Source organism: Branchiostoma belcheri, unplaced genomic scaffold, assembly GCF_001625305.1.
Source record: "Branchiostoma belcheri isolate BF01 breed outbred unplaced genomic scaffold, Haploidv18h27 scaffold18, whole genome shotgun sequence".
NCBI lineage: Eukaryota > Metazoa > Chordata > Leptocardii > Amphioxiformes > Branchiostomatidae > Branchiostoma > Branchiostoma belcheri.
Window position 1 is genome coordinate 369,427 of NW_017803268.1, and position 20,687 is coordinate 390,113.

Genomic DNA, 20,687 nt, shown 5'->3' on the forward strand with positions numbered 1-20,687 from the left:
TGTCCAATGAAGCATTAAATGAACGGATAAAAGACAGACACAATAACAACCATCTTACCTTCTCAATCGTCGAAGCTTTACCCACCAGAAACGCAAGGTGGCTTTCCTTGTAGTTTCCTCGTCGCTGATTCGTCCAACGGGACAAAAAATGTGAGATTCTGAGGAAAAATGCAATTTTAGTGTGCATGGCACGCTAAGGTAACGCGTTGGCTAGCCGCGAAAGTGGAACGTGTTAACATCCCACGTAAAAAAATGGCGCGTCGGCAAGACTGGTTCTTCTAGTTTTTGACGACCGGAGCGGTGACAGGCTATATGTCGGGCTGTTTTGCCCCGTCTCTCACTTGTGTTACGGGGCGAAACAATAAACAACTGGACGGAGTAATTGTTCGGTCTCACGCGAACTTCCCGGTGTGGTATTCACTCAGGGAAAACGACTATAAGATGTCCTTGGGCTCTCTCAGAACAAGGGCGGGAAAAACAAACCACAACCGGTACAACAGACATGAGGCTTAAGTCAAAGACGGGAAGTTTTTAAGACGACTTTTTTCTTACATCGTGATGGAAAACGGGGCATTAAACGTATTATCATATTGCCAGAAGACGTCGACCAATCAGAAGGCTCCATTTCCCATCAGTTATCAGGCCGTAACATCAAAAGTGGTCGGTTATTAGAATAACCGACTATTTTTGGACCGTATCATCATACAGGGGACATGCCACTAACAGTAGTGTTAAGACTTGTAGTATTTAGTTGAATATCAGTTGGATAGGGTATATGGTAATGACGTTTAATGCACCGCCTTATCGTCGGTGTATATGTTGAGATAATCCCTGACCAGAGTGCGATAACAACCTCATAAACCACCTCGTTCGCTACGCTCACTTGGTGGTTTATTGGGTGGTTATCGCACCTGACCAGGGATTATCTCACCATATGCAACTCGGGGCAGGGCATTAACCCATTATTAGAAAGACGAAATTATGTGCACATGCATGCAGACACCAGATAATATGACAAACCCCATGTGATAGTTTATTATTAATCTGCACATAGAGAAAACATACATGTAGTAAAATGATTATTTCTCATTCTTTCTAAGTTGCTTGTAGTCTCTAACTCTGCCATGAAGATTTCAGTAAGTAGAGTAACATCGATGTTATACATTTTTGAATAAAATTGAGATTTTCGGGAAAAGTTTTTAATTAAAAGTTAATGTTAAAATGTTGAGGGAAACAAAATTATGACAATTGATAAATCTTATCATGAAATAACTGACAGAATAATAGTAGAGAAGCTTCATAAAAATAATATTTTGTTCTTGTCAAAGCTGTTGACTAACTAGAGTCTAAAGAACAATACTGGGAATGGTGTGCTGTAGAGGCTTATTCAAATACTTTGAAACTACATACTTGGTATTGCTATTAGCCTAATGATGTATTTTATACACTAAAGTGAAATCAAAAGACAATTATTATTTGTACAATAAATGACAAAATCAAGTTGTTAAATCTGAGAGTTGATGTACATGCATGAACACATCCAGCATTGTTTGTATTGTCCACTATACAGTTATACAGTTCTAGTAGCTTGGGAGAAATTTGCATATATTATTATTAGCTTAAGCTGGAAGAAATACCAGTCAATACCTTTGGAAACACCCTGATTATATACAATTTCATAACTTGAATGGCTATCATGGCAGTGGTACCTATGACCAAAAACTCACATACATGTAATGCTAGGATTTCCACACAAATCTTTCAAAACGTTTACAAGAATTCATACATTATATGTGGTTACAACAAATTTTGTGCATTGGGTTAACCATAACCCCACCCATGGTACCAATACATGTACTAGTATGTTAATATGGCAGCCTAGATGCATTAATCAAGCAATGTTTGCATAGGATATAAAATTTTAAACTTTTTTGTCTTTCATTGCACTATTGCTTATATTTGACGAAAACTTTAATTAATAATATGTTTTCATTAGTGATTCCATAGTATATGGAGGGATTGATCCACATAATATTCAATAATTATTGTATAGTCATGTTTGTGTGCATGATATTTTGAGAACTAAGCAGTGAGCTTCTACTTTGAAGCACCTTTGAAGATATTGCTCACTATTTGCTATGGAAAACCATTGATTATTGCTTGTTCCTAAGTGTAGCTAGCATTTCTGATTCCTACATTGATGTATATATAAATGTACAATAAGTCATGCAGTTACTTGCAACAGTGTGTTATTGCTTCAAATTACACATAGCAGCTTAAGTGTCCTATATGATATAATATTAGTAATCAACTTGCTTTGCATAATCTTCTTGTAGTTTGCCCTACAAGTTATTATATTTCTTCATGTCATTGATCAAAATCTTTGGAGCACACAAATACTGAAAAAATGGTACTAGAAATCTAAGTCTTGGGCTGTTAATAGTAGGGCCCACTGTCATGTTTCTGCAATAAAGTTGAATCTTGTACCATGTAGTCACAACTATTGTTGTATCTCACATGTTGACAGTATGTTAGTTTTATATCAGTTTAAATACCCAGGTAAGATCTTTTATGTCTTGAGGAATAGATTTCATGGTAGCACAGTCTTGTCTGGTTTAAGAATCTTCAAGACTTGATAAGATATCAAATATTCTCTTCAGAAGCTTCTTGCTTGGACCTTTAGATTTTGATTGTCTGAGGTATATTCTAAACACTTCATGTTCCACACAAGTCCTAGAGTTTCCCATTTTTAAGCTTTAAAAAAATCACATCATCACATCTCAACCTTGTGATTCAATCATATCCACTCTACACAGCACCACATAACTGCATGTTTTAGTTTACATTCTGATTCAGTAACCTTTAAAAACATGGGGGCAGGGTACTCTCCAAGCAAAGGTTGAATGGGTGACCTTTTTCTATGCCCCGTTTTTTTCTGACAGCTGGCCCATCCAACCTCTGCCCTCAGTCAAAATGTCAAAGGACAAGGGGAGGTGCAGTTCTTTAAGAAACGTGTCGCTGGCCAGTTGGATACTGTCCGCGTGTTGGATACTATCTTTTTTGGCCACCAAAAGATCTGCTTGGAGATTAGGGGCAGGGGCCTCTACTTCGGAGGCAGAAGTATTGTTTTGAGTGGTTGTGAGTTTGTGTGTTTTGTGTCTGGAAAAAGTGTGGGAGGGAAGATTGACAGGCAACATAACAGAAGACCAAAGGAAAATGGAGTGAGATCCAAGGTCACAGAACTGGTTCTGATTACGTCATAAAAAATCCTTCAGTTGGCTGTTCCATAAAAAAACTAATTTCCTGGTAGCTTAAAATCCTTCCTTCATAAGCAGTATCATGTAAGATTTTCACTATTTTAAACATAGTTGATTTACAAATCTCCTTGTACTACACATATAAGCCTACCAGGGTTCACAATCAATATGACATTTGGGAAGTAAATGATCAACGTCGTTGAGCCGCAAAAACTTGTTGTAAAACTGCCAGCTCCACAGATAACAGCCATGTTTGTTGTCATCTGTCTGTTTACATTCTTTTTAGGAGCCTCCTGAAAATACAGCGGGCCTGACGCAACTTATTCTTGCACTGCGCTGAGTCTTCGGAAAAGCGAAATAGCAACACTAACATGTTGAAGGTTATCGAAAATGACAATCTAGATCATAAAATTTCATATTTACAGTTTCGGCGCAAAAATCTTACATAGTATCGCTTTAAGTCCACAGTTTGGTTGGGCCATTATTCAATAATCATCTCTCAATCGGGTGCGCAAGTATTGTTTTGAGTGGTACATGTGGCATTGTGAGTTTGTGTGTTTTGTGTCTGGACAAAGTAGGTGGGAGCAAAGATTGACAGGCAACATAACAGGAGGCGAACTTCAAGGTCACAGAGTCTGATCAAGAGCCAGCAGAACTGGTTCAGATTACTAGTATGTCATAAAAAATCCTTCGGTTAATTGCCTGTTCCAGGAAGACCTAAAATACTTCCTGGAAGCTTGAAATCCTTCCTTGTTAAAGTGATATCATGTAAGATTTTCTCTATTTTAAACATTGTTGTTTTACACATTTTCTTGCGCCATTCAATGACATTTGGGGAGTAAAAGATCCATGTTGTTGTGCCACATAATCGTGTTGGACTGCTGAAGATACCCAAACGAAAACCGTTTGTTTATATTCTTTTTAGGAGCCTCTTGAAAATACAGCAGGCCTGGCACAACTTATTCTCCAGAAAAGCGAAATAGCGACACTAACATGTTGAAAGTTATTGTAAATGACAATCTAGATCATAAAATTTCAATTATTCATATTTACAGTTTTGGCGCAAAAATCTTACATAGTATCGCTTTAAGTCCATAGTTCGGTAGGTGCCATGCCTTCCTTGGTGAGAAGAGCGGGAGACAGTTCCTCCTGGTTCAGGAACATGAGAGGCTGGAGGACCAGGTTTCCCTTCACGCGCGCCAGCTCTCGCCGAGCCTCGGCCGTATCCGTGACGACCAGACCGTCTGTCTGCTTGTACCGGTTCAGCGACTGGAATGTTGTAGCGCGGTCCGTGGGAATGCAGTGGAAGACCTGGGAGAGAAAATTTTGATAGGAAGATTTCTTTATTTTTATTTATTTTATTCACATATATAAGCTAATTTATTGAGTATTAGGCATAAAGCACAGATTGCTTAATGTGACACCTTCTACTCAAAACATAAAACGAGAGTAAAACACATTGAAAATAATATATCATAATAAAATAATAATATAGATAAACAAAGTGGATAAAAGAAAAATGAGTATAAAGAAGTTGGTGATCTATCAATGACGAGAATCTACCTGTACAGAAAATGAAGCTTTGAAATACATTAAAGACATTACAGTTTGTAACTTTTTTGAAAATTTCTTTAAGGCACAGTGTTCCAAAGGGTTTTATGTAACCTTGAAACTTAAACACTAGACTTCAAAAATATATGGCATGTGCCTGAAAACCTTGTGCTTGCAGTAAGCAAATCTTAACCATGGAAGACTGAAAATCTTATAGTCAATGCTTAATCCTTTTCTCTACTGACTTTACAGCATACCTACATAGACAAGACTACAGCAGTAGACTATGTAATATATATGCTAAGTACAGAATTTGAAAAAGAATTTGCAAGAGATAAAGGTTTTTTTTGCTCTCCTTTTCACAGTTGTGTAATATAGACAAAAGGAATACAGCTGCAGTGTTAACAAAGTATCTTTACTAACATCATCATATATCTTGGTGTTGATGGCCGCTGTTTTCACCCAGACATCTTTGAAGAACTCGGAAGAGACGATGTCGTCAAGGTCAATGCCCTGGTCCCCCTCCATTAGCCCCAGGTGCTCTCTGTTTGGAAGACAAAGTCATGAAGTATACTATTATTATATGTATATCATTTTGTATCTGTATCTGACATATGAAGGTTAGACATCCAGGTAATGACATATACAAGAAAACAGTTCCTCAAGTAGTCTGTGTAACGCAAACTCTGCTGTCTGCGACTTTAGTGGCCCCTCCCTGGCGGCTGGATGTTGGGCGGCCAGCAACCGTAAAGCAATTTTATCAGGCTATTCCTCAAGCAACAGGATAGATTTTGAAAGCTGTTCGATGCTGCTCTTAGCATCCACTACTTTTTGTCAGTCACAGTTACTGTTAGTGGACGCTACTCGAAATTTATCCAGTTGCTTTAAAATAATTTCATTTCAAAATTCCCCATCTGCTCATGTAAACAAAATACTGACTGAACAAATTGAACTCTAAATATCTCTGCATCATTCTTGTATCTTGAGCTTGACGTTTTTTAAAGTCTTAAATTTTGTTTTCAAGTTTAAAGTCTGTGTCTCACCTGAAGCACCTTTTCCTGAGCTCAGAAGCAAACGCCCCCGCCTGATACTCCTCCCCGTCCATACGCGACGGTTTCGTCACCGTATCTATGACGATGACCGCCATCTCGCTGTCCTTCTCCCCGATCATGCTGCGGTCGTTGATGTTGGCGGAACCGATGATGGCGATTCTGTCGTCCACGATCATCATCTTGGAGTGGACGTACACCATCTCGCTGACGGGGGTCCCGTTCAGCTCCGTGTGCGTACGCAGACCGCAGAACGACACGTAGGAGTACGGGTCTCTCACCTCCTGTGATCATGACCAGCAAACACAAATTTTAAGATCATTAGCCTAATACTAGTACATGAATAGAACAGTAAACTCTTAATACAGTAACATTATATATTTACATCTTAATATAGAACAGTGCCAATTCCAAGTTTTGGATGTTGAAAAAAAAGTTATCCTTAGACTACACATGTGGCAAATATGATCAACCCCATATATTTGCTACATATACTCTTTTCTAAACACTTCTTTCATGTACTCGAAATTCCTGAATAAAGTACGCACTTTTTAATCTTTTCAACATCCCAACAGTGTCTCAGGCCATTGCCAAAGTCGGAGTGCATACTTTATTTGAGGTTTCCCCCCCGACGGTAGTTCATATCACACAGATATGAGTTGCATGTACAATTAAGGCTGATTGAAATAAAAGGTTTCAAACAAAATAAAATGATGCACATGTATATGTACCTGCCATTATTATTATTGTATAATATGAAGCCAATTATTACTAAATCTTTTGCTCTTTATCAGATTTAATATATAGTTTAAGAAAACTACTGTTAAAAACTGCCTGCTTATGTGTCTGCCCACCTTGGAGAGTCTGCTCATTAGTGAGTTCTCCCCTTTACACATGGTGGTGAAGTTCCAGTGGAACACAGCCTGGATAGCCAGGCCTGTCGCTGTGCCAATCTCACCGGGGAAACCTGGCAGCAGGGGCAGGACAACGTACACACGGAAGTTCTTTCCTTTCCTGGAATATAAAAATGGTTAATATTAGGTAAAATTTCCAATGTAAGTTTTTAAAGTTAGTACAGTTTCAATGCAAAACTGTGGAAAATAAGGTCTTACTGAGTTATATTGGAGACTGCAAATGTTATGATAATGCTTCCCAACTTAGCACTCAGCAGTTATATGTGAAAGAGCATATAAGTTGAACACACAGTGCTACCAGTGGACTAACCACTGCTTAATAATATATAATATTATAATATTATGTTTTTGTCCATTAAGGGCTAACAAAATAGAACTACATGACTGTATACACCATATAGTGTGACTTTTGACTTTAACAAAGAAATACATACATTGTACTGATCTCAACATGAAGTACAAATTTTGTCATCTGATTCAGAAAAAAAAATCAGATTCTAACTGCTCAAATGAAAGCTCATCTGTGTTGGCAGAATGAGAGTTCAAGCTTTGCTCCAACACACCATAAATTTTTGGTCGATCACACATTTGACAAAGGTTGACGAGATTGACTGAAAATTGATAGTGCCTGAGTTTCCTTTTTGTGTTGGAACAAAGTTTGAACTCTATAACTATAAAATCGTTATCTAACGTCTGGTGGAGTAAACATGTATGAAAGCTAAAACGATGACCACTGTCTGGAACTTACTTCTCACACTCCACAATCTTGTCGAAGACTGCCTTGACGATCTCGTTATGTACATAAGGGTTATCCTGTAGACAGCTGATGAAGAACTGGTTCTCGATGTAGATGTAGTGTTGAGCCTGCTGGATGGACCACAGGTACGCCTCGTAGATGGACTTCTCTGTCCTCGAGATACCAGCTGACCACTTACTGGACGACCGCAGGATCTGGAACGAGAAGAATTTGGTCGTGAAAGTCTCTTCTTTTTCGTTGTTTGTGAAAATCAAAACACGGTGTTTTTGTGCAAAATAAAATCAATGAAATACATATTTGGATAACACTTGTTGGTTGCTTATGCAGGTCAGCACAGGTAAAACTGGGGCTGTTCAGGTATTGCTGATGTCATTATACTTTCATCTAACCTGCACCAAAGTACATGTACTTGAATTAGGACACTAGGCTTTTGTGATTCCAGTAGTTTGGTAACAGTTCCTGTTATAAAGTAGATTCCACATTCCACTTAAGAATAGTACCAAGACCACCTTCAAAATACTTTTGCTAAGACTAAAAGACAAAGAAAATAAGCAGCACAGGTAAACTTCCTCTGGTGCAGGTAATGTCAAATGTTACATGAACCTGTGCAAGTATGAAGAAAAAGTCATATATATGATTATCATTATAGTAAATTAGAAAGGCCAACATTTGCTTGGGAGCAAATACAGCATATTTCACCCATCCTTCCTCCCCATTCCACAACAGGCTGTTCCATATCAAAAATGAAGAATTTGAATCCATTCAAAGAAATGGCAGGAGAAGAAGGAGAATCATGAGGAAAAACAATACATTTCAGACATACTATAGTATGCAGTATGGGTGAAATTTAATAAAGAGTATTTTGGGTCCAGCAATGTTACAAACCTGGCAGTCACAGCGAGTGGTGCTCTGTACCACCCTGGGAGTAGGGAACTCCTCATACGACCTGGGCAGCAGCATCTGGTAGGTGGGGTTAGTCTTGGCCTTCTCCACCTGGGGACAACAAAGAAAACAATATATTTCATCCAAACCATGGTATGGAGTGAAATATAAAATTCTATCTCATCAAAGTTTTCTATTCACAACCACTTTTTTTACAAGAGCCGATGTTTCAATGACTATCTGTGATCTTCATCAGCTGGGTTATAATAATATAGTGAAATATGGTCATCGAAACGTTGGCTCTTGTGAAACAAGTGGTTGTGAAAAAAGTACCTATGAAGCAGTTACCAGTGTTCTCGCCAGGCCTTTTGAGCATAGGGATTTGGACCCCCTATGCTGTGATTTGGACCCCTATGCTGTCTTTCAAGCAGCATAGGGGTGTTTTGGGGGGGGGGGAACCTTCATAAATCTTGCAAAAATAAAAATATAACTTTAGATTGAAGCTATAGTAAAGGGAAAACCTTAACTTTACAAAATCTGTCCCCCAATAAGTGAGAAATAGTGTTTCAGGGGGTTATGAGTTTCAAAGTTTTTAGGCTCAATATGCGACTTGCGCAGCGAAAGTTGCCCTTCTGTACCTGACCCCTATGCTGTGAAAAAATCCTGGTGAGAACACTGTAAAAAAAAAACTTGTACATGTATGTGAAAAAAAAATTCTTTAATATGATAAGAAGCAAAACCGGACATATTGCTAGTAAGACTAAAACTAAGTTTTCAAATAAAGGAAAATTTCCACACTGTCGCTAACCTTTGCGGCGTTCCATCTCTGTATGAAGTGCCTGGCAACGTCCCGGGCGGCCTTCCCATAAACCATTGCTCCAATGTCGTGCCAGGGCATGCGCGGAACGGTGGTGCGATCTATGAAATCTACAGATGACATGGAGAATGGGTCAGATTGGGGAGAACGCAACTACAACAAGGTACAGGAAGTATGATAATTGACTGATAAACTACCATGTTTGTCAATGATTTATTTTTTTAGTAAGACTTTTTATATCTATTTTATTAGTCATCATTGAATAGTTTCATCAGGTTGGTAAGACTCACTGAATAAAGAGACTCTTTCTACACAACCAAGTCTTTTATTCAGCCAACATTTTTTTATTATTTTCATTGTAGATACACTTCCCTGTAATCACACATATGTGTAGATATGTATCAACTAAATATTGTACGTTTGGGAATGCATCTATAGCAGCGACACCTGTGCTGCATTGCAAAAATTGTGAACCTGTCAGAATTGCCCTGAGGAAGGTGACAGACGGTCACCAAAACGTCGGCTGAATAAAAGACTTGGTTGTATGAAAAGAATATAACTCATATAACTCATGTTATTAGTCAGTAACTGATTCTACAGCCATGTATATATTATCTACATGTACAAGAAATTCTCACAGTGACTACATGACTTCTAAGCAACATGTAGTACTACATGTACATGTACATGTACATGTTGTGTGTGTGCATTAGAATTTGAGACTAGAAATCCTGGTCTGTATTCATACAATGAAGGGGTTGAGATTAAACCTTCAACACTGATATGTACATTTGGTGTGCTTGAGTTGTGTTTTGACTCACTCACCAGAAAAGGGCCTCTCCAACTCAACAAAGTCCTTGGCGATGAAGTTCACGTAATCCTTCCCTACCCACAACTTGGCTTCACCCTCCATACCTGGGAGCTTGTTCATACCAGCACTGGAGAGAAATATACATTAAAAGCTTAGCTTCTATATCTCTGTAGCCAGTATAACCGCCCTTCGGTGTAACACAACAGCTTCGCAGGCACGCAGCGTGGTGGCAGCTGGCTACATTACACTGAACAACCTGTTACATCTAACCCTTGAACATCTAACTTTAGACATTGTTTAAAGCTATCTAATGACAATGCCCCTACTGTACATGGTGACAGCGAGTTCCACTCTGTGATAATTCTAGGAAAGAAATTGAGCTTTCTTATTAATTAAGTCTAAGAAAGAATGCCATTGGTCAATTTGAAGTTTAGATACATGATGAAGGTGAGTTACATGTATTTTGAATTTACCAAACAGAATTTTAGGTAAATGTCAGTATTCATGCGACTGAAGAGTTTTGACTGACCGATACAGCTCTAGTTGCAACTAAGAAAGAAGGATCATTGCAGTCTTGTATGGAACACTTTAGAATAGAGAGAATAATACTGTATCTAACCTGTAGCTGTTTGTATGTTGCAGTCTGACAGGAATGGACTCCTCTTGTGTTGTTGGCTGGTCAATGGATGGAAGCTTCAAAATCCCCACTGGTTTCTTCCTCTTGGTACTTTGGTCTGTGTTTTCTGCATTTTTGGCATTTTGGTCTGCAGTAGCACTTTGTGTGTTTTCTGTTTCTCCTGTGGTCAAAAGTGCTTTGGTGCTTTCATCTTCTTCTGTTGTTCCATCGACTTCATCTTGTTCTTGTGTGTTTTCACTTTCTGGTGTCTTTCCATCCACTATTTCATTGTTATTTTCCGGAGATTCAGCGGGAATTTCGACCTTGACAGCATCTTCATTACAGAAACCCACATTTTCCAAGGAGTTGTCGATTTGAAGGTCGCCCGTTCCACCGTTTGGGGTGACGAGGTTGATTTCGGGGTTTTCCGGACCTTCTTCTTCAGTGTCGAGGAAGGAGATGTGGGGTTTCCTGGGTTGGTTGTCAGGGGTCTGAGTCACTATGCGGTCATTTTGTCCCCCGCTGTCTGTCTGTTTCTGTGACGAAGATGTGATGTCTGTTTGTTGCTGTAACATTTTTAAATTAATAAAAACAATTAGCACACCAATTCTCTTTGCTACAAACATCTTACTTGGTTAAAGATCTTTCAACATGATAACTACACTTAATGTAGTATAAAGGTAAAATAATGTGTAGCTTAGTTTAAGCTTTTTATTGTCAGAAAATAGTTGTTTGTCACCATTCTCTTTTTCCCACATTGACTCTTCCCAAGAAGTTCCTTCACTTAACGTTTGTTCCCTGGCTAAGTTCTATAAATTTATCAAAACAGAGAAAATATTAAACTCTAACCTCAAGTCTTGCAGATCCAAGATCAGCCAATCTGTGGAGGTAATCATCCCAACGTCCGTAGCACAAGTCAATACCCCCTAGGAATGCAATGGACTGGTCCACAACCACCACTTTCTCATGGTGGGCCCAGAGGAAGATGCCACCTGGCATATGGTCTGGGTGACGCAGCACCTGGTAAAAAAAATCAAACATTCACTCAGATGTATATAATGTGTTTTAGTCACAAAGATGTGCATAATACATGTACTAGCTTAAAAGGTAACATTTTCGATAATGTTCACCTCACATGGTCTAGCCTAACAAAGTAAAGCTCTGTTTATTCTTACTAAATCACATTCATATACATGTATACTACTAGTATATGGTGACCAGCCCCTCCAACTGTGTCCTGCTACACAATGTAACCTAACACCACAGGGCATCTGCTACAGCACCAGTTACCATGGTGACAGACGTCTGGTCCTGGTCATTGACGTGTTTGGAGAAGAAGGAGAAATAGAGCAAAAAGCAATTATATATTTTCCTTCTACGAAGTGAACATAGTAAGATGAAATGACAACTGTTACATTACCTTGACGTTTGGATGTAGGTTGAGCAGAGTTGTTTTGCTGTAGAGGCTGTTTAGACCAATGGCCAGCTCAACCTCTTTGTACAGCAGGACAAAGACCTTCACTCCTTCCTCCTGGAAATATAACAACATGTGATTAACATGTGATCAACATGTGATGATCATGTGATTGCCATGTGACAAACATCCTACTGTCATGTGACTTTGGTATCATACCCTGTCTAAATGTATGTCTTTGACTGCTGAACTATCTTTCCAGAAACAGTACATTTAATCAATTTTCAAGGTTTATGACTGCCTCAGTAATCCTGATATAATTTTTGCAGGACCATCAAAAGGATATCATTCTTATTCCCAAGATCTTTAAATTTGTTTTCTTGGAATGGTGATTAGAGAGTAACATTTAACTAATTCACTCATCCAATATGTCCCTGTCCTTGGTGCTGAATGCTATCTATTGTACCCGATTACTACATGTATTCTACTAACACTAAGCTGTATGTAGATGAAAATATTGAAATTTTGAATTAAAATAAATATCAAACAGGTAAAAATTAACCCCTTTCAGATTTTCTGCATCTGTATCGGTATAGCCAGTGTAACCGCCCTTTGGCGTAACACACCAGCTTCACAGGCACGTGGCATGGCGGCAACTAGCTATATCACACCGAACGACTTGTTACACTCAATCTTTGCACATTTATTTGCAGGAGTTGTTTAAAGCTTTCTAGTGATTGTTTTCTAGTTTTGACTGGCAGCCCTGACAGCTCTTTGACTTACCGCTTTCCTCTTCAGGACTTGGTCCAGCCTCCATTTCTCACCCTCTGCAGCCACAGGTCGAATGAGGTAGATCTCTGGACTCAACCTGGAAAAACAACAAAAAACATCCCATCGATACTTGAACATTTAGATAACTATCTGTAAGTCATTCAGAGGTCCAAAATAAGTCAGTCATTTTGTCTATGTCTCTTAGGACCGATGCAAAAGTCATAAATGACATGCCAAAGGTTTTTACAATGTGGTTTGCTAAATCAGTCAACAAGATTTTGGTAGCTTGCACTTGCATACATAACAGAAACAAGATATTTTTACCCTTTGACACAAAGTTGTCACCATGAAAAAGGTAACAATAACATCAAGGTACAAACATACATGTACATGTAAGACAATCAAAAATACAAAAATGTACATGTACACAGAGTGACATCATGACAGGATTAGGGGAAGACAAAACTAACTGAGAAAACAGAAATAAGGTTAAATACTAGGCTGATTCTAGGATATTTAAACATTCTGCAAAGTTAACATGGAATGCCTTTATTGATGCTTTGATTGTGAAACAGAAACATGTAGAGGGCATGACAGAGGACAGTGGTGTTCAAGCATTAGGAGAAATGGCTACCTGCAGTTCAAGGTGCAGAGGATAGGAGGAGTCGGGAGTCTGTAGATGTGGAAAGATCATGCATGATTTTCTCTGCACCATTACTACAAAATCATGACATCTTATATATATACATAAATAGCTTTGGTGCACAACAACTGGGGTACAAAAGTACAAAGGATTACAAGACGAATGGTTAGTTGTGTGATAAAGTAAGGATGACTAGGACAAATACAAACCAGGAAAATATGATCATATCCAAGGACTTAGGTTTGACTATCGAAAATGTCAAAGGTTTTGCCGTAAAAGAAAATTGACTAATCATCCTAAGACTGTTTTGTATTGAAGTACAATACATATGTAACAAATATAAGGACAACAAGAGCAAACTGTCTGTGGAGACTTGATGATTTATAGAAAGAACACTTTGAATCAGAGTACTTAATATACAATCATTTATGTCATACCTGGGCAGTGATTATGTTCGATACGGGTGTTCCGGACCGGGCCGTACTGTACGGCCCGGACTTCTTTACGCATATGGCCTGGGCTTCCGTGGCTTCCATAAAACGATTCGAACGCATTTCGCCCTAACCGCGTGCACTGCTTTCGAAAATTTGAATACAGAATTCGGAGGTTGGCATTGATGTTGTTGTCCCAGCCCTCCCGCGGTTCGGATCACCCTCCAGCCTTCGGGCGATCCGATGCGCGGTCAGGCTGGTACCTCAGGCGATACGGAATACCCCGTGTCGTATTCTATATGTACATGACTTGTACATACCACCAGTCAGAGATAAAGATTTCCTCCCTTGCAGCCTCCAAGCCTTCAGCAACAGCAGCCATGTAGGAGGCTCCATCTACAAACCTGGGGAGGGATGGAGCATGTTTGGTCAGTTGACAATCACATGATAGACACATGATAGACACATGATAGTCACATGATAGTTACATGATCAAGTCTGGTGGGAATGTAGCTGATTACATCACACTTCTAGCTGTGCTTTTACTGGTCAGAACCCTAGAAGCTTGATGACCAACATATCAAAGTCAGGAGAATTGGGAACATTTTCTATATTGATTTAATAACTGCTAGCATGGACCGATCATTGTCCGAGAGCAGTCTGTTACCATGGTGTTGGAGGCTGTGATGACTCAGGTTTCCATGGTGACAAAGAATCTTGAGCTCCTATTGGATGGATTTTCATAGTGATAAAGAATTCTGAGCTCCTATTGGTTTTTCTGGGAATAGGAATTTTTTCTCTGGAGTTGAATTAAGGTGAAATTTGGCCAACAAGCTCTCGGGGAAGAGGCCCATTCAGTCCCTAACACTGAGTGAGAGATTGTGTATTACACACTACAACTAGTCAGGAATGTTAGGTGGAGTTTTACCATTGCGCCTGTGTGTCGGTCCTGACTGGTGCGAATGAGTTGAACCTGTTCCACCGCGTGAAGTCCCGCCCGTAACGCTTCATCGTCAGTTCTATTCCACGCTTCCACTCTTCCAGCTTACGGGCCGTCCAACACTCCACCAGCAAGCGCCTGAAAAACATGTCCCATCCATGTCATTTTATCTCCTTAGTTAAGCCTATAAAAAATGTTGTGTTTCCTGTTTCAGTCCTTGAAGAAATTATCATAATCTATTAATTACGATTAAATATAAACATGCATTGTTGTTACCTTTATTGCATATGTGACCATAATATGTGGTCTACAGTATCAAACACTGAAATGCTACAGTCTAAGTAATGCTAAATAATAAAGGTGTACTGGGCAAAATAAAGGGCAAAAAGGATGCAGGTACAGAATGTAATGTACTTACGTCTAACAGAATATGATACATATTACACATACTAGAAAAGTTAATCTGTGTTGATACAAGTCATATGAAATAAAGATTTAAACTTTCCTTCCAAAACTGGAATGAATTGGGACTTAAGCCAAATGTTTGGCTGACTCAACTTTGTTCATGGAACAGACCCGTCTACTCTTGGAACATGACGTCAGAGACACACAACCATAGTAGCAGGCGATACAAGTCATCTGGCACGTATGACCCGCTACTAAGGTCACGTGTCTCTGACGTCACATTCCAAAAGTAGACGGGTCCATTCTATGAACAAAGTTGAAGGAGTCAGCCGAAAATTTGGTGTAAGTCCGAATTCATTCCAGTGTTGCAAGGAAAGTTTAGTAGTCTTTTAATAGTTTGTATCTTGAAGCTACGTAGGATGGAAAAAAATCCTGGTCGAGAACAAACCTGGAGAAGTTGGACATGACGAGACCGTTGCGAAGACCAGTCTCCTCACGCCCTGACTTCACGCTGAACTCCTGATCAAACAGCAGCACGTCTGCCACTCTACCGTCCTCCGGTCGGACGTACGCCACAAACGAATCTTTCACCAGGAACCACCTGGAATATACAACAGGAACTGACAGTCATAAGCTTGCAGTCATATGTAAGTTTGTCATAAGTTCCACCAGTCGTAAGTTTGTTGTGAGCTTGTTGTAGAACTATCATATTTAACGACAGGACTGGCTGCTGCCATTCCAAAGCCTTGGAATAACATCAGTACAAGTACGCACATTGGCAGATTGTACTGCACCTGCATGAACCCCCCATTTTTCACAGTTTTCATTGGATTTTTGGCCAACGTTGCATCAGAATTTTTTCCGACATAACATTTGGAAACTACAGATGGAGTGGTAACCTTATAAGTTATTGCCCGAATACGACCTTACAGGAGATGTTCTGGCATTGGGAGAATGACAATGTTGAGACTTAATATTCAAAATTTAATGGTTACTTTCAACTTTCAACTATTCGCCTTTTACAAGAATGACAGAAAGTTGGACCACCACTCCTTTAATTTGAAGGATATATACAGGATTAGAACAGGTTAAGAACTGTATGTTGCTTTAAGGGCTGTATCCTTGCTTCTCTGACACAAAGCAGCCATTACGTTCTGAGGAAGTTACAGTTGAACAGTTACCAAAACTTTGGCAGGATAAATACTTAACAGGAAAAAAAAACTTTTCAACATCCTTGACTGTTTTTTGCTGTTTAGATTTCAAGGACTAATGTACTTAATCCTGTTACACACTAATTATTCACAGCTATTCACTGCAACTTATGTACAACCCACAGGGCTAACTTCATAACATGTTTAACCTATTTTGTGGGACTACTTAACCTCCTGAACTTCTAAGCACCCATACAAAAAAGTAATTAAAAAATATCACTCAAAATTGCTTTGAAAAACATCAACATTGTGGATATATGAAACAAAACGATGTTAAAACTTTATCGTGTTTTGAGCTTTTAGCAAAATGTCATCTGTTGGTGACAAGAGGGAAAATTTGAGTTGACAGGTTAGGTGAAACTCGATCACACCTCAGGTGACCCTATGCCACACACACAGACCTCCAGGCAAGGTTCTACTCAATTAGCACATCTCACTGGTACAACCAGTTTTTGTCAGCAGGTGAAATCTTCAGTGCTCGCAGAGTCAGGTACAAACAACGAAACACTTTCAACAATCCATCGCGTATTTTCAGTCGCTCTTGTAGATTTACGCAAGTTTCGTGTTCTTGAGACACTAGGTCATTCCATGATCAAGACGTACAGTGGATGTCGAAAGTTTGAAGGTACGTGTTTACTACCTTTCAAAAACAGTCACTAAATTCATGAATATTCAACTAACTCTCGTAGGAACTGTTGAATTTTCGCAATAATAGGGCAGTGACTTGTCTAACATCTTTCAGCAATTGTATTAACAGGTGGGTCATTCAAAATGTTTGGAAAGAAAGTTGATTATGTTCAAATCCTGTGCTACTACATGGTAACAGGGCGGGGTGAAAATTTTGCCCGGTATCCAGCATAGGCCCATTTGCACATGTACAATGTGCTTTCCATCAAACTGAAAAAATGAATTTTCTGTAAAAATCTTAACGTAATGGTTATCATACTTAGTATTAGTATGATCAAGTTGTGTATAATAGGCATTTTAGCAATGCTGTACATAACAGGTGTTTTATGTATCAAATTTAATGATGCTTACTAAAGTGAACAAAAACTTAAGGTGTTTTCAAATTGGTTCTAAACGAAGATCAAAAAGACTCTTTTATCAGATCATTGTGTAATACTGTGTCTTGTACATATGTTAATTACTGAGAAAAAATTTCACCCTAAAATCTAACCTTCAGTGACACATGTGTTGGTTAAATCACCTAAGGAAGGGACGCTATCAGCTATCTGTCCTGCTTTTGTGCATGAGAGAGGAGCCTCGGGCATATTTAACGCACGTTTAGTTAAGACACAGAGTTGTTAAGAGTAGGGGTTTGCCACTGTGTGCACTGGTGACAAAAATAAGAAAGTGTGGCTAGTTGCATTACACTTCTAGGCGATAGAAAATTTTGTTTTACCTTAGTAGAGGATGACACTCAAAGACTGGAGTTAAACTTCTGCTAACACTAAGCATTTTTAGGGGTTTGCCAGTGTGTACACTCAGTCTGGTAAAAATATAAGATGCATTACACTTTTAGACGATAGAAAATTTTGTTTTACTTCAATATAGAGAATGACACTCAATGAATAGAGTTAAAATTATAATTGGGTTGGTAATGGTTTTCCTTTAATGCCCACGATCATGATAATAATCATCATACTCATTTTCACCTGAATGAAGTGAGGAAAGTCGTGTTAAGTGCCTTTCCCAAGGGCACAAGGTTGGTGACGGCAGGATTTGAACCTAGGACCTCTTGGTTCCCAGCCAAATGCTCTGGTGTTACGCTACACAACCCCCCTCTTCTATTCTTTTACTTCATGTATGGCTTGTATTCTTCTACAGATTGAATTGGTAACATCTAAAAAGAAGAAATCATGACTCCACCTCTGGTCATTCTAACCCTCTGTGTGGCTCTGCTAAAACCGACTACAGCCTTCCCAGTCAACTCTACACAGATCCCCACCATGAAGGCCACACAACTACAGGATAACATGCCATCAGCACCAATAGAGATGAGCTCACAAAAGTCAACAGTTTCCGCCAAGACTCCTTCAGGAATCTCTCCTTCGCCCATGGACGAACTTGTAGAAGATGTGACATCTTTGCCAGAAGAAGATTTGACTGATAACCCAACAGATTTGGTTCCATCACAGTCACAACCATTAGTGTCATCTTCTTTGAAGCCCAGCTCTACACAGGCCCCAGAAATTGTAGCTAGCACATCTGCAGGGAAGCCAGCGTCCGCGTCTCCTATGGATGTGTCTGCAGGGATGTTGACCGATGCTATGGAAACTGGATCATTACCTCCTGCATCATCGCAGGAACCCCCCATACAGAGCCCCGCAGCAAACGCCACAGTTTCGACAGAAACTATACCGTCATCGGAATCTGTTTTTTCTTCATCGAAAAAGCCAACACAACAGGCTTCAACAGTTTTGTCAACCATCAAGCAAAGTACGCCGTTAAAGTTGCTATCGTCAAATAAGTCCACACAAAAGTCAGCGACTTCTCTTGCAACACAACATGAATCAACAGCATCTTCCATACCGAACAATCCATCTACACAAAGCCCGGCAGTTCCACCACAAATCCAACTGTCATCCCTACCATCCATCGAGCAATCCACAGAAAATCCAGCAGTTATAACATCCACCATCAATTTCAAACCAAGAACAACAGTTTCTTCGTCACCAAAAATGGCTACAAACACAAAGACAGAGAAACCGTTTTCGTCACCTTCAACCTCGAAAGTCTACTCCACGCAGCGGCCTACGACGGTTACCATGGTTACGGAAGAGGAAGAACCGCTACTGTCAGCGGTCGAGAAACAGGAAGCGACAACACCAAGCACGACAACACTTCTGGTAGCCACTGGAGTAGGGTGCTCTGTAGGTGCTGGTATCATGAGCGCCATACTTTCCGTCTGTTTGAACAAAGCATTAGACAAAGGTTTCCCTACCAAGACACTGTTCAAGAAGTTACGTCAAAAAGCAAAGGATCAGAAAAAGAAAGGTAAAGACAGACTGGAGATTGAAGATGAAGAAAGCGCTGAAAACGAGATGTCATCATTGCTGGACAAAGAGAGTGACTTGAACTCTCTTCAAGACAAGATCGAGAAGCGGGAAAATAAAAAAGAGCCAGCTGCGATCGTGGATATGGAAAGGGGTGGAAGTGCGTACGAGATGTCGCCGTTACTGAAGAAAGGGTCCACTTTCGATCCATTCTTGGAGAAATTGGATCCTCCAAAGGTTGACAAATCGATTCAAACAGAGCCCAACGTTGAGCCAGAAAAGGAGGAAAACAAAAAAGAAGACATTAAAAAACAAGACCTGTTGAGAAATGGCTATGATATGTCACCACTGCAGGGCAAAGAACCAAATTTGGATTCTCCAGTACAAAACAACCTGCTAGGAGTTGATGTAGACACAGAAAACTTGAACAAGCTGAACCCAGAAGAAAATAACGACAAAATGCCAACATCACCAATCAAAGAGTCTGCCTCAAACTCTTCAGAAGAAAAGGAGGAAGCAGAAAAGCAAAAATTACTAACAGATGATATCAAACGACAAGCAGAACAAGGTTTAAATGGGGGTGAAATTGCACCACTACTAGGTAAAGGGGCAACTCAACTGTAATTTTATTTTATGGGAGATACAATGACTATTTTTATTTTTATTCCAACGTGTAATCACCAGACGTGGTGACGACACACTCAAGTTTTTTTCAACTTACATTAATGCTGCCACCAACACGGGACAAACACATGACAGGACAATACTCAGTTGCGTTGCGTACTCTGCAGCTATACCACACGACCCCACACTTCAATGACTATTGAAAACATGAAAGAGTGACCAAGGGTTGAAAATGATGATCAGAGTTAAATCTCAAAGCTGGTGCAGTGGTAAATGTAAAAATGAGTGATGCCACAATTTATGAGTTAAGAGTTTACATGTATTGACCTAACAGAGGAACAGAGGTGACAATTGATATCTTCATCTTTGCCGGGGCTCGAAGATGTTATGTGAGCCCCGGCTACACCCCCATATAGCCCCTGATGGGGCACTTTAGGGGGGGGAGGCCTTGGTCAAAGGCGGCCAGGCCTCCAGCCTGGCACGGAAGGACTCAACGGTGGGAGCCATAACTACCGGGCCAGGCAAGGCGTTCCATAGGGGGATTGTGCGAGGGAAGAAGGAATATTTGTAAGTGTCTGTTCGTGCATGTATAGGTTGA

General features: G+C 39.7%; 1 protein-coding gene across 1 annotated transcript in view; it reads right to left on the bottom strand.

Annotated features, from left to right (window-relative positions):
* Positions 1-3,331: 3,331 nt before the first annotated feature.
* Positions 3,332-20,687, bottom strand: part of LOC109467279 (phospholipase D1-like) — a 29,478-nt gene continuing 12,122 nt past the window's right edge. Inside the window, exons 8-22 of the mRNA XM_019765223.1 lie at positions 15,707-15,859; positions 14,842-14,991; positions 14,234-14,317; positions 12,852-12,936; positions 12,075-12,185; positions 11,504-11,674; positions 10,658-11,220; positions 10,053-10,165; positions 9,219-9,337; positions 8,414-8,521; positions 7,520-7,722; positions 6,712-6,871; positions 5,852-6,141; positions 5,232-5,352; positions 3,332-4,568 (exon numbers count right to left, since the gene is read on the bottom strand). Coding sequence (XP_019620782.1) covers positions 4,344-4,568; positions 5,232-5,352; positions 5,852-6,141; positions 6,712-6,871; positions 7,520-7,722; positions 8,414-8,521; positions 9,219-9,337; positions 10,053-10,165; positions 10,658-11,220; positions 11,504-11,674; positions 12,075-12,185; positions 12,852-12,936; positions 14,234-14,317; positions 14,842-14,991; positions 15,707-15,859 — 2,656 coding nt within the window. The 3' untranslated portion in view covers positions 3,332-4,343. The remainder of the gene's footprint in view (positions 4,569-5,231; positions 5,353-5,851; positions 6,142-6,711; positions 6,872-7,519; positions 7,723-8,413; positions 8,522-9,218; positions 9,338-10,052; positions 10,166-10,657; positions 11,221-11,503; positions 11,675-12,074; positions 12,186-12,851; positions 12,937-14,233; positions 14,318-14,841; positions 14,992-15,706; positions 15,860-20,687) is intronic.